Genomic DNA, 15,545 nt, shown 5'->3' on the forward strand with positions numbered 1-15,545 from the left:
GGATGAATAATTCAAGTTTATTAGCAATTTATTTTTCCTGAATTGAAATCTAATAAGGAAAATTATTCATTAAACATATGTCTACTCTAAGTGTTAATAAAGCCTCTCATGTATTCAGGACCAAATTAAATACTCATTTATACCTTTATTAAGTCTTCTGGCATCCGTTGTCTCTAAAATCCACGGTCTCCTGGGAAATACTGCCATGACATTTTGTGGAATAACTTCTGCTAAATGGACAATGTACAAGTTCACTAAGAGGCGCTAGTACCTAGCTAGGAAATCTACCTCAAACATTCTCCAGCGTATCAGACCAGCAAAGTTCTGGCACCCAGGGCCATATTTTGTGTTGGTGCTGCCCCAGACGCCTTCAGTGCTTACGGCCTCCACCCATAACCCCCAGCATGTTAGTAAAAGAGAGCAGCGCTGAACCCAGGAGGTGTCTCTCCAATGACCACGGCTAGCATTAGATTCATAAACTGCTTGCACAAGGACCCGCAACACATTTGTGTCGCACACAACCGTTTTGTGGCGCGGTTGAACTATTCTTCATGCAACACAATTTTCTTCTCTGCTCATGCTACCTCTGCATAACTTCCAATACCTTGTTTCAGCAGTACATCCACCAATCTTTACCCGGGATCTTCATGTGCTGACACAAGAGTCACAGGGTCATGACCTCATCTTAGGGCCTTTAGATCAGTGTTCCAAAAATCACTGCCCCAAGACTGGGCTATGCTGCACCTGGTCCTGGGCCGCGGCCAAACTCTGTGAAGAAAACTCAAATACTCATCTACCCCATTCCCTGCAGCTGTCTTCTCTTCTTTCACTTCTCTTTCACGTTAATACGTGGCTCTAGTGCTGGTGTGCGTAATGATGTTATCACGTAGTGATTCGTGTCTGCCAACATCATTAATGTGGAAGAGAAGTGAAAGAAGAAAAGGCAGCTGCGGGGGAATGAGGAAAGTGAGTATTCAATTTTTTTATTTTATTTGGCCTGGAAAGGGGGCATTGAGGGAGAGGGGCATGCTGCAGAAAAGGGGGCAGCGAGGGAGGGGGGAAGCCAGTTGTCTTACAATAAGACACTATTTTAATTGCAGTATCATATAATAGCATCAAATTATAGCATTAATTATTCTGGGTGATTTTCCATTTTTTTAGTTTGATCAATAGTTGTGTTAAAATTGTAGACATCAGACAACATCATCTAATGACATAATATAGCAAATAAAATGTAATACGGTAATTCTTAAAGATGAGTGTAGAATGTAAATTTTGTAATTAAAAATGAGCCAAAATTTCTAAAATGGCCATCAATGGTGTCTGCATCATTTTCTGAAAGCTGCAATAAATATTAACCGAAATGGTGTCCAGATTCTGAGTCACAAGTAATGACGGATCTCCCCTATCCATCATAATCCGACTGTGGCCTTGAAAATCATGTTAGGTCTGTGTAACATAAACGGCTGTCACTTCATGTTTCCTCTTTCTTTCCTGATATATTGTTAATTAAAAAAATAAAGCTGGATTTTGTTTGGAGGTTTTTTTTTTTACTAAAAAGATATATTGCTGTCATTTTAGAGTTTTTACAAAATGTTCTGGTCCAAGGTGAAATATAAACTTAAACCTGCATAGTATCTAATATCTCCGTTTTAGCTACTTATAGTGGGAGATGGCCTCATATATCTGCTCGATCCTTGGACTTTCACAATGCGAGTGCCCCCCCCCCCCCCATACACGGTTGGATTCAGCTATTGATTGCAATATATTTTTACTGCTATCACCACATGTGCTATGCCTTCACCTGGAGTCACCTTTACAATTGCAAATTGTTGTGATTACTCAATCCTTTGTCATTGCCAAACTTCAATAAAGTTTATTGAACAGAAATATAAACAAATAAAAAAAAAATAAAACAAATAAATTACTACTAAAACTGAAAATTTGGGCATGCTGGAATTCCATTGTAAATAGATACAGTACCGTTGCTGTACTTCTTTATTGAAGCCCTGGCATTTATTAAATGAGTTAAAAAAATATAAGCCCTATTCCAAAAATAATCCCTGGTTTCAGGGGGCACACTTCAAACGGCAATATCTTCTAAACCACAGAGTCATTATAAAGAAGAGAAGGATTGGAGATATTCATTGTTACAGTTACAGTCCAGGATGTGGTTTTCATATACGGCTTCCACTTCCAATGTATATTTTAACTGTGGATGTTTCCCTTTTTGTAGTGCCTGGAAACATTGGGGCACATGTACTAAGGCAGGGGTAGGGAACCTATGGCTCAGGAGCCAGATGTGGCTCTTTTGATGGCTGCCTTTGGCTCACAGACAAATCTTCAATAAGATCAGTGCTGATCAATTAGTGTAACACAAGGGGGGCATGTGCTGTGGCTAACTATCAACTAGGGGCATGTGATTTGGCTACCTATCTACTGGGGGGCATGTGCTGTGGCTACCTATCTCTTGGGGGTCATGTGCAGGGGCTACCTATCTACTGGGGGCATGTGCATATTGCAAGGGTCTCAAGGAATTATATTTTAAAACATGTGGCGTTCATGGCTCCCTCTGCCAAAAAGGTTCCTGACCCCTCTACGAAGGGCTTTGCGCCACACTTTTGCCGGACTGTGCACATTCCTCTAGGCTGAAATGGCTTGCATAGGTATTTATGAAGTGTGTGCGTTTGGATTGTGGCCCACGCGACCCTTTTGTGGCGCAGCTGCGCTTCTATGTGACACAAATTAGAGGGCGTGCTGTCGGGGCGGTGTGACTGATTTGGAACGCGTGCCGTATTTAACTTGCAAATAGTGTCACATGCCCTATGTTAAAGATGCACCAGAAAAAGATGGTGAACTCTGTCGGCCAGTGTGAGTAAGTGCTAGATTAATGATTTCTGGCGCACGATCTTAGTGAATCGCCACACGGAGCATTCTCCACGGAAATAGCCCTTTTAGTGCACTTTCCAACTTTCTAAGTAAATGAGCCCCAGTGTGATTGAAGAGAGGATTCTTGCCTTGTGGTGCCACATTACAGAAGTTATAGGTATGTATCATTTGGACCAGAACGTGAAAGGGGTTAATTTGTTTTGTAAATTTTACTGCATTCTGATTTTTTTTGTTGCTGTCCAGTACGTATGGCTCTGTAAACTAAAAAAAAAAAAAAAAAGTTGCAGCATATGGATTGCAATAAGTTAAAACAATGGAAATGCAGAGACAAAAATGGGCCTGGTCTTTAAGGGATTAAACTGATTGTTTTATCATCAGGGCTGGAAATGCTTCATCATGGACTAGCATTGAAGCTTTTGTTAGGCCAACTCAAGTCGCTCATGTCTAAAAGTGACTCTTGAAAATTCTCTTTGACTAATTTGCATTTCTGGTTATTTCACGTTACCTGATTCTTGTTGAGTGGTTAAACACTAGGATGTGGAATATAGTACAAAAAAAATCATTGTACAAAGGCTTTAATCAGAAGTAGTAGTTGAAAGCACCAGCAAATAATTTAATAAGTGCTGATAAAGAAAAAAAATGGAATTCATGAATAAATTATGAAAATATCCTAAAATATTTAATAACACTTTGGAGATATTGGCAAATGTATCAAAAGTTTAATTTCCGGGCCAATACTTCAAGGGACTGGATCCCCTGCCGTGTGTTAATTCCTAGCGGGGATCAATTCAGTGTAAATGTTACTTATAAATTATAGAAAGTATTTGAAGTATCTGTTAGAGCAAGATGAATCATTGCTTTATTATTAATGACAGAAGAATATTCGTTAAAATGATGACCTTGACTGTAATGGAAATGTTTCATCTCTTGGTTGTTGATATTGTCCAGGATGCAAAGGAACAGCTTGAACTTGGCTTTAGTTGTCATGTTGTCAAATAGACCCAACAAGATGATAAGGAAGGGAATATTTACCTTTCATTCAATGTATTCTAGCCATAAGGGCACATTCAGTTATTATCTATTGTGTTATGTATTTTGAGTTTTTTTACTTTTCCACAATGTATCTGGTGGCTCCTATGTGTGCTGTTTTTACTCAGATGTACTATATACAGATATCAGCGGACAACCAGGATGATTTCTACAAAAGAATGAGAGAATATTATTAGGGAGAACTAAACATAATGGTGAAATGCCCTCCTAACATTTATTTCCCCTATTCAGTAGTCCCTCATCTTATGCTGCGCCCTTTTATGTAAAGCCCACAAGTTATGTTCCTCTTTATATACCTCCGCTATGTCCCCCATTTAGGTAATTGCCCTATCTTATGCCCCTTTGGGGTAGCCTTCCAACCTTATGTTACCCTTTCATTAGCCCCCCACCTTATGCCTCCCTCTGGGTAAGTCCCACACCTTATTCCCCTTTAGGTAGCCCTCCCAACTTATGTCCCATTTAGGTAGCTCCCCTGCCTATGGCCCCCTTTTTTAACTTCTTTGTTCCTCTTTCTACCTTTTCCTACTTCCATCCTTGTTTAATCAGTCAAATCAATGACAAAGCTATTGGGGATATTTTATATATATCTGCAATTAGAGAGGGACGCAGGAGTTGTTAACTCTGTCATCTCTTAGAACCCTCTGTAATGAAATGGCAGGGATACAGGGGGGGGTGACATAGTGGGGTTCACCACCTTCAATACCATATGAGAATAACAGTGTTTTTAATACCAAAGAACAGGAAAAAAAGGAAACTCTAGTGAGAAAATTCACAGTTGGCCTTACAGTATTTTAGTCAGGGGCTAATAAGCTGGTTGTCAGTGTGAAGCTGACAGGCAATACACATTATAATACAGAAGTGCAGTGTATTAATAAAGGTTTAATCGCGTAAAGAACTGTAAAATTCTATAAAATATTTATAATAGTTATAAATGTTTATAAATATAACAATAATAATTTTTTTTTCCTGTTCATATAATTAGCATATTAACCTGCACAATGACTATCAGAAAGATAAAGATGAAAATAGTTTTTAACATTTATCTCTTTTAACCAAAAAACTAAAAAGTTATCAAATGTTCTATTTATTCCTTAAAAAAAAACAAATTAAAATGACATAAAATTATATAATATGTAATGTATATAATACAAGTACTACATCTACTCACATGGTGATTTCTCTTATTTCCTGCAAATTTTGTAGGAAAATTCTGATGAACCAGTAACAGGTTTCAGTGTCGGATGGAGCAATTCTCATGCAAATGTCTCTCATTACATGTCTTGTTTACAAGCAGAACTGATGTAATATACCAAGACAGTGTCATAGCCCAGATAAGTCACTTCATAAAGGGCAGAGGGCAGTCTGCGGTAATTGATTAGGTGACATAACCGGCTGCTGAATTCCCAGAGAGCTGTCAGCGGATTAGATGGATCTCCTTCTACACAGCATAAATATAATCTGTAGACGTGTTTTGTGATGGCAGGAGAAAATTATGGAGTAAAGTATCAATGAATTGGCATGATGCGGATAAAAATACTGTAAATGGGAAGATTAATGCATTGATATTTGTGGACCATACATGGGGGGGAGGGGTTAATAATCCATGTAACAAATTAAAAGTCCAGATGTATGAGAAATACAAGCATTGTAGATTGTGAGGGTTGATTGTGGTAATTTTAAGTATGGAAAGTGGGCATGCAGCAGATGTGTACTATGGATATAGCCTAGTGTTGACCTCTCAATAGTCATGGTGCCTTCAAGATGATATGGATGGAAGGTGCTCCAATGGCAAAGAGGAGAAGATCCTGGAAGTAGAGAATAGAGCAGCCCCAATGTGAGGCAAGTGTCAAGGTAATAAGTGACTAATGTCAGGAGTAGAGAGGTGCCTAAAAAACCTGTAATGTAGGGGACCAGGGTGTCTATATTTCACGTTATAGCCGTGCGGGGCCACAGATGAAATGAAGTGGACATCATACCTCTAGTGGTGACTTGTACCCCTAGTATACAAGCCATTTAAATGTCACAATACTTTGACACTGTTAGGAATTAAGATGGCAACCCACACCACCCTCCTGCAAATAAACATATATCCAATGGTCATGGACAAGCTCTTTTACACTATATCCTACGCGTTTCTCCTTAAATTCTCAGGCTTATCAGGGATATTTGGTTATATAGGGATTGCATGCTCCAATCAACATTATATAGATCAATGCATAAAACAAAAAGCATCATAAACACACAATTGGCTCCAAATGTTAGTTATAGCAACTATAGTATTGAGTATCACACTGTATGAAGAATGTCCTATAAATGAAGGGCTTTAGAGTATATATTTTCTTTCGTCAATGGATGTAAACTTCCTTCCACTTCGCGAAAAAAACGGATAGCCAATGAATCTCAAATATGCTTGTCTGAATGAGCCCTTAAACTTCAGTTCATCTCATCTCTCTGTGTTGCTTATTTCTAATGTTCTGCAATCTAAGTATAGGTCCCAGATTCCTAACAGGAAGCAATAGACTAGAACGGGATCCATCACATTTCCATATGGAATCTGATGATGACCAGACAAAGAGTAACGGAGGTTCTTCCAGTACAGATGTGAACACTACAAAACCAAGTACTTCATCAGTGAGAAAGATATCAATAACATATCCATTAACATTCATTGCAGCACCGGTTTAGAAAGGTACCAGAAACCCCTTCTATACAAAATGCTGCTGTGGAAAATAAGGAGTCAAATCAGTCAATGATTGTGAGAGTTTGGAAGAAATAGGCACAAATCTCTATATGAATTAGTCCTGTCTCTCTCTACAGGGACTCCTATTCTCTGGGATCGATAGGTACTTCCTATTGTATTCCCAGAAATAATCCCAGGGAGGGGAAAGAGCCGGCTACAAGTGCTGTAGCTACGGGTTTAGAGCCGGGAGCTGAATAAATTCTTGTAACTACAGTATAAAATACTTAAGAATTTCCACCAAGAATATTATACCTGAATTGTCATTTACCCATTGTGTCTGAATGAGATTCTATAACACAATACTGTACACAATAAACAAACAATTACCAAATTGAAAATGTGAAATTCTATTGTTTTGTTTGATATTGCTTTGTTTTGCTTTGTTATATTATATTGACTAATATCCCATCACTTTTCATTCTGATTTCTTTGTTTGTGGCATTTCCAAACTCATTTTCTCACCCACATGGCCTTTGTTACTTGATAAACAAGCAGCAGCACCACCATTGAGTGGCAATACATAGACACATAAGGGATAGACATGAACAGGCGGTCCCCGACTTAAGGAGACCTGACTTACAGATGACCCCTAGTTAGGGACAGACCTCAAGATGCTGGTAATGTACTGAACTTTACTCCAGGATGCAATGATCAACTGTAAAGTTTATGCAATGAAGCTTTATTGTTAATCCTTAATAAACCAAAATTTCGCAAATTGGTTTATCACAGGGACCAAAAATGTTTTGACTGGAGTTATACAAACATAATGGGGCAGATTTACTTACCCGGTCCATTCGCGATCCAGCGGCGCGTTCTCTGCGCTGGATTCGGGTCCGGCCGGGATTTAATAAGGTAGTTCCTCTGCCGTCCACCAGGTGGCGCTGCTGCGCTGAAAAGCATCTAAACGCGCTGGAGTTCATCGGCTCGGGCTGAGTGAAGGTAAGCGCGTTCCCGAGCGACAAATTTTCCGTTCTTAAATGCGGCGGTTTTTCCGAATCCGTTGGGTTTTCGTTCGGCCACGCCCCCCGATTTCCGTCGCGTGGATGCCTGCGCCGATGCGCCACAATCCAGTCGCGGGAGCCAAAATCCCTGGACAATTCAGGTACAATCGGCGCAAATCGGAAATATTTGGGTAACGCGTCGGGAAAACGCGATCGGACCCTTAGTAAATTACCCCCATTATACCTATTCTGACTTACATACAATTTCGATTACTACTCGTACTATTCTGTACGTAGCCCAGAAATGCCTGTAGTTATAAATTGGCCTTTTTGTGGCTTACAACTACGGCCAAATTCACACTACCGTATGGGGGACGTACGTATGGCCACAAGCTTCCGGCCGTACATACGTCCCTCATAGACGGCAATAGGCACACACAGTGATACGGTGCCTCACGTATGTGATTCCATACCTTTCCGTACACGGGGAAAAGATAGAACATGTCCTATCCTTCCATGTGCCATGCATCTCTATGGAGAGGGGTGGGGTCAGCCCTCCTCCTCTCCATCGCCAGACATGAAGTAAGCAAGGAAATACCATAGAGATAGCAGATGCAAATCAAATGAGGCTTTTGAAACCGTGGGACCTGTTATGGGTTGTTCTTGCTCACATTGTAATGGCTACAGCCAACTCATACAGAGATGTTATCTTCACACAAAGCACAGGCATGGAAATGGTTTTTGGATATTGAAAATACTTCTACCCCCAAGTTGAGAGTGGAATAACGTCATGCAACATCTTAAAGTAAATCTACCCGCAGGATGAAGGATTGTAAACCAAGAATACTGACATACTGGTGTGTGCCCCCTCTGGCAGGATCTGCTCCTCATTAGACTTCTTATGCCCTTGTTTTTACAAAAAAGGGCTTTAAATATTATGCAAATTAACCTGAGGGGATATGGGGTGGACCCCTCAGGCTAATTTGCATAATTTTCAAAAAGCATTGTTTTGCAAAATCAAGGGCATATGAAGCTTAAAGAGGAGCAGATCATGACAGGGAAGCACACACCAGTATGTCAGTGTGCTTGGTTTACAATCCTTCATCCTGGTGGTAGATTTCCTTTAAATGTCATTCTAATGTCTGGTTCCCCAGGCTCTGTGTCTGTCACTATTTGGTACTTTAAAATATAGGACAATAGTTAATAATAATCTATATTTTCTGCTATTTTACAGATTAAGATGTTTGGTGAAACAGCTAGAGAAAGGAGATATTAATGTTTCTGACCTTAAAAATAATATTGAATATGCAGCATCGGTATTGGAAGCGGTTTACATCGATGAGACCAGGTAAGTAGATTTACGTTTAGTCTTGTTTTTTACCCTAAGGTACACTATTCTTACTATATGGGCATCATCTATTAAAGCTTGTAATAATAATGAAGGGAAAACTGTACATAATATGTGTTTAAAAATCTTGTTAAGGTACAAATATTAACACACTTTAGTCCTCAATTGCCTCAAATGGAGAATCATATGAAGGTCCTTGGGCTCTAGTGGGCTAAGAAACTTCCAAGGCAAACTCCTACAGAATATCACATATATCTTCTAATGTCCTAATCTATTGAATGGCAAAGGGTTTAAGAGTACATCTAGCTTGGGTACATATGTAAGACAGATAGTGGCATACTCCATTAAAGTAATATGAAAATGAGCAGAGAAGAGTCATATTTTGCCTTAGATGACTCAAGTTTAGAAGCTGCAGGAGGAGTGCCATTTGAGACACCGCCATATTTGGTTGTTTAGTACCAAAAATATAACATTTTTGATGTCTTATGTGAGAAGAAACTGATCTTTCACATTAAATCGGGTTTATGGTTAAAGAAATGGTTAGAATTACAAACAGCAGAAAAAAGATACAGTTCCTGCCCATATCTTTGTCTGCATGTATCTCGGGTTCTGAGCTCACAGTTCACAGTCTGAAAGGTGAGATTTTTATCTTTAATTCTGACACAAACAGCAAGTTTCTTGATACTAAAGAACCAAAGATAGAAGCTTCTGTAATGACCCTCCCCTAAACTCTCTAAACTTCACTCATCTCAGGCAAAATATGACTCTTCTCTTCTTATTTTTACATGACTGGTGAGATTACACAATAAAGAGAGAATTCCAGTCTAGTCTAGTATTTTAGACAAAGTCCCTTAAAATATAAGAAGACAAATTAAAATGGTTGCTTTTTTATTACTACCCAGAGATATAAAGTAATAAAAGTGATATTTACTCCAAAAAGCCATAAAAAAACATAATACTGTGGAGGGTCTTCAATCTCTTATTAAAAAAAAAAACTTCTGGTAATAAATGCAGCTATTTAAATTCATCATCTAATGAGACGCACTCTTCATAGTTGCTCTAAAGAAGAAAAAGTAATTTCTGAAACTCTTGTCCCACAGGCCGTGACCTAAAGTCTAATCTTGCTGAAAGTTTTGTCTAAAAATAGTCCATCAACCATACATGGTGTTGTTACTCATTCATTCGGTAGATTATCACTTTAATATCTGCTTGAAATCCCGACCTACAAATTTATGAATATTTCATCCAGGTTTATTTACTTTTGTAGAACTAATAAAAAATTTGGCTTATGTTGACAGGACAAAGTTTTCAGTTTCACCCAAAATGAACACATTGGCCTAAAGCAACAGGGGAAGTAACCTTTATGGTAGATTATAGGATGCAGAAAAGTAAATATCAGCCAATTCCATAGCAATGATAAAATTACGCTCTGTGTTATGAAAAATGGTATAGATACCTCCCGAAAGTGGCATTTTTGTGAAAATAAAACTGTTTTTTAAAACTTTAGACTAACATCTTTAGTAAATATGTTGCTGATGTTACAATTTACACTTTCATGAAATCTTCCATCTCATAAACAATATATGTTCAACTGGGTCATTAAAATAGAAGCTTATTAGTTGCTATTCAAATTTTTGCTCCCCTTAGCAGAAAAATGTTGTGGACATACATTATAATGGAGAATTAAAATGCTACTGTCCCTGTGGAGGAAACACAGGACAGAAAAATGGCCACTGGTCACATGTCCACATCATATGTCCTGCACCTGCCTGGGCAGGTCATGTGATCACCTCTATGTTTGGCTGTAGTTGGTAGCTAACAGTGCATCCAGTATGGCTATAGTTGTGGTGAGACGCCTCTCAGTGTGGTAATGTGCAGTGACGGCAGTAACACACAGATTATTACTATGGTAACAGAGCAGGACAGTCTGTTAGATCATTGACAGGAGTAGAGCATAAGAAAGAGGAGCTGTTACTGAAAACTAAGGGATCATGGGACTTGTAGTATCCTGTGGCAGTTATCTTGTAGGTAACCCCGCCTACTTTAGAAAGCTCATAAAATTTTGTGAATCCTAAAAGCAAAATATTTAAGCTCCATTTTAGGATTAGATGTTCATATTCCCTGTATTTTTAAATATAGAAACCGTAAAAATAACTGCCTTTCTGTATTCTCCTTCAATACAACTTTGACCTCTAGATGACTGGCTATTTGTTGTTGCATTATTATGTTTTCATTATATCAAATATGTAGGAAACTATTGGATACGGAAGATGAGCTCTCTGATATCCACACAGACGCTGTTCCGATGGAAGTACGGGACTGGTTGGCATCTACTTTCACAAGAAAAATGGGAATGAGACGAAGACGCCCAGAAGAGAAACCAAAGTTTCGCAGTATTGTCCATGCAGTTCAAGCTGGTATATTTGTTGAAAGGTATTTATGCTGCTTGCATTATGTAGATGTCAATGGAATTGGGTTATGTCCATATGCCCTGTGCCCATGTTCTTATTTAGCATCATTTTGCATTTGTACTACAAAGTTTTTGGAAACTTGTTTAGCTTTTTGATCTTCAAACATCAAATAAAAATTTTTAATGATGTAACTTAGTTTTCTTAGTTGTGTACACGAAGTGGGGCTCACTTATCAACCCGTTTTCGACAGAATCCTGTTGTAATTTGCGCAAAAAAACAGTCTTGGAGCACATTTATCAAGGGTTTAAGACAAGAGTTTTTAGAGAATTTACAACAAAAGGGGCATTTCCATGGAAAAGGGGATGTGGCTTTGCAGTAAAAGGGATGTGTGTGCCAAAAATTATACATATACGCCAGAATTTTGGCAAATTTTCTATTGCAAGTCTTCTTAAACTATGCCAGTTTTTGATTTGCCCCACATAGTCCACCACAAGCAATTCTTAAGGGGATTTATTGAGAATGGAGTTTTAAACCCATTGGGGGTCATTTACTAATGGCCCGAATCGCTGTTTTCCGGTGGGCTCACCGAATTTTTCAGTTTTTCGACGATTTTCCCGGAATTGCCCTGGGTTTTTGGCGCACGCGATCGGATTGTGGCACATCGGCGCCAGCATGCACGCGACGGAAATCGGGGGGGCGTGGCCGTACGAAATTCTGACGGATTTGGAAAAACCGCCGCATTTTTAAAAAAAAAGGGTCGCTTGACACACGCTTACCTGCACCCAGCCTGGCTTGGTGAACTCCGACGGAATTCAGCGCAGCAGCAACACCTAGTAGACATCGGGGGAACTACCTTAGTGAGTCGCCGGAAGACCCGAATTCTCCACACAGAACGCACCGCTGGATCGCGACAGGACCGGGTAAGTAAATCTGCCCCATTGTCCCTCTGCTGGCATACTGCAGGCTGGATTTACTATGAGGCTTCAGCAAAAGACACAGCGTGACTAATTCCTACCTCGATACCATCAATAAATAAATTAAATAGTAGTGGGCCGAGCACAGAACCCTGGGGTCCACCACTTATAAATGGTGACCATTCTGCGTAGGAATCATTGAATGCAAACCTCTGGATACGATCCTTCAGCCAGTTTTCAATCGAATTGCAAATGATTCCTGCCAAACCAATGAACCTTATTTTACCCATCAGGCGTCTATGAGAGACAGTGTTGAATACTTTTGCAAAATCCAAGAACATAATATCCAAACACTATAGACAAACCAAAGCCAAGAGTGTCCTCTTGCCGTGAATAAAAAGTACCCAAATCTCTCAATTAAGACAGGTTCTGCCTCTAATTTTACATAATGGGAGTCGTCAAAGTCTCCCCTAGTCTCAAATGAGAGATATCGTGAATGTAAGGAATCGGGCAATCTGAAACACAAATGACCAATATTTTTTTGTTCTTGGGAGACAATCTCCTGGTAGTAGCTCCATTCATTGAATACACAAACACTTTTGGCCATGGTTTAACAATAGGGGAGGGGGGTTACATCTATTTAATGTGTAGGGGCTTTAGTTTGGTATATGGGATGTATGATCTTTGCCTTGTATATTTTTAGGATGTATAGGCGATCCTCCAACATGGCTGGACTCACATACCCATCAGCTGTTATATCATGTCTGAAGGTAAAAGCTAATTAGCAATATGTTGTTTTGTAAGGAAACAGATTTTTTAACATATCCTATATATTTGTGTTGCGTGACTCGGTATCCACAATGCCATACATTTCAATTATTTTATCATCTTTAGGTTTTATGCATAGAGAGCATTCAGATAATTAGAAAAGAATTGGTTATAAGGTTCTGTACTGATACTATGGGGCACATTTACTAAGGGTCCGAACAACGCATTTTTTGGGGTTTCCCGACTTTTTACCGTTTTGCCCTGAATTGCCCCGGGTTTTTGGTGCACGCGATCAGATTGTGGCACATCAGTGTCGGCTTGCATGCGACCCAAATTGGGGGGCGTGGATGTCGGACAACACGACTGATTCGGACAAACCGCGAAATTTAAAAACGAAATTGTGTTACAAGATCAGCATTCACATGCACCAGGAAGAAGTGAACTCTGGCGGACCTCTTATATTTGCTCTATCCAGCCGATGACCTCTGAAAGAGCACTAACCTACCTAGCCTCCCCTAGTCTTTTTATAAATGGGCACTCAAAGGTCTAAAACCCACAAAGTCTGATGGGGCCAACTAGCTTCAAACTCGCATCATGTGCTTGCCGAAATGTCCGGCCCCAATGCTCAGAAACTAGAAGTGAACTCAACCTGTCAGTTCAGTTCCGGTCTCTGAGCGTTTGGGCCGGACATTCCATCGAGCACATGAAGCGAGTTAGTCACATCAGACTCGCTTGTGGGTTTTAGCCCCAATAGTAGCCGCAAAAATGGTTTCCATCTTTTTCCTCACTATCGGTTATCAATATCAGATTGATGGGTGATAGATTCATATAAAATGTCCCCAATGGATGAAAGGATAATGTGGGTTTTTCCAGCTAAATGAGATTGATGAACTACCCATAGAATTGAAACGGTCAGGTGATAATTTGTTATCCAGGCCTGACCCCTGTAATCTTTCATAGTATTAGAAGCATAGTTTGATCTCAGTTTTATAAAACCTTATTCACTTGTATTTGATGTGTTTCTGTATTTTCCCAACAGGAGGTGGATCAGTGGTCATTTAATGTGTTTTCCTTAAATGAGGCGAGTGGAGAACATGCACTAAAATTCATGGTCTACGAATTGTTTACCAGATACGACCTTATCAATCGCTTTAAGGTACCATCACTCATTTCTGCTGAAATCATTTTTGTTCACTCTAGCTGATAATAATGGCCTCACGTTGTCACTCATCTATCCTACAGTTCTAAACAAAATAGACAAATCCATCTAATTCTGAGCCAATATTGGAGCAGGGAATGTATCGCTGCATGACTAGACACATTTGTACTTGGAAGCGTGAGTGACAACTCCTGTGGGTGAACAATTTAGGAATGGAAATATTTCATGAGCAAAAATTTAGTGGTAAATATTTAATTTTGGTGGGGAGGGGGGGTCATTCAATTTTTGTGACTCTCACATGCTCCTATTTGGTGCTATCAAGGTCCTATTCAGTCCAACCAGTTCTATGTGCATGAGTATATAGCATCCAGCCTATAGCATTTCTGATAAAGCTACACATTTTAATAAAAACAAGGAGGGGGTTACACCTGTTTACTTCATGAAGTACTTCTGCATCTGTTATACGTCATGAAACAATAATGATGGAAGTATAGTTCATCCATTGATTGATTTTTAATGGCTTGTGTAAGTGTCCATCTGTACAACTTCTGGTAGTTTTCCATTATTTGAGCGGAAAATTGGACGGAAGCTGCAGATATTTTTTGTTCCATCTCAAATAACTAAAGTTAAAACGGAAGTGGTGCTAACAGACAATAACAGAAGCCATTAAAATTCCATTCACATTAGTGGACATGTTAACCCCTCTCTGACATCTGCATCGGGTCTCGGTGCATGGAGAGGGCTCGCGGGCTGAGTCCTCTCCATAGCCGGTAAGTCTTGGCTGCAATATGCCGGTAACACTGCGGGTGTTTTCCCGCCGATCACCGCCGGGGCGCGGCCATCTTGCCGAGGATCGTCGCTCCCCGTGACATCATCAGGGAGCAGTGATCTGTCGCCATGACAGAAGACCCGAGGCTGACTCGTTTTAACCCTTTCATTACATTGTGCTATCAGCAAAAAAACCAAATAAATGGCCAGGTTTTTAAGGGCTTAAAGGATGTGTTATGTTTCTGGTGTTATTTTTTAGTAATAGGAGATAATAGCGGATCTCTAATTGCATGTGGGCACTGACCCTAAGCCAATCTACCACTTAAGAATCTACATAGTAGGAGAGGGATCTGGAAACAGATCTATATTAAAGGAAATCTACCATCAAAATCCATCATGATAAACCAGGGACACAAACTCATAGATCCAGCAACTGTGGCTGTGGTAATCTTTTTATATTTGTTATCCATGGCCTCCTTCCTTCTAAAAAAATCAACTTGTAAATTTATGCTAATGATCTAGATAACTCTGGTGGCATTGCCAGAGCCTCTTCATGC

The 15,545-nt window shown here is 39.6% G+C and overlaps 1 protein-coding gene across 3 annotated transcripts in view; it reads left to right on the forward strand.

Annotated features, from left to right (window-relative positions):
- Positions 1-15,545, forward strand: part of PDE1A (phosphodiesterase 1A) — a 195,534-nt gene that overhangs the window by 143,352 nt on the left and 36,637 nt on the right. For 2 of the 3 annotated variants that reach the window (XM_072121574.1, XM_072121575.1), the window contains exons 2-5: positions 8,855-8,968; positions 11,219-11,401; positions 12,997-13,063; positions 14,101-14,217. In XM_072121574.1, the coding sequence (XP_071977675.1) occupies positions 8,855-8,968; positions 11,219-11,401; positions 12,997-13,063; positions 14,101-14,217 (481 nt within the window). Of the gene's footprint in view, positions 1-8,854; positions 8,969-11,218; positions 11,402-12,996; positions 13,064-14,100; positions 14,218-15,545 lie in introns of those variants that run through there. The other variant, XM_072121576.1, reaches the window with a different exon arrangement.

The sequence above is a fragment of the Engystomops pustulosus genome, chromosome 8 (assembly GCF_040894005.1).
Source record: "Engystomops pustulosus chromosome 8, aEngPut4.maternal, whole genome shotgun sequence".
In the NCBI taxonomy this organism is placed as follows: Eukaryota; Metazoa; Chordata; class Amphibia; order Anura; family Leptodactylidae; genus Engystomops; species Engystomops pustulosus.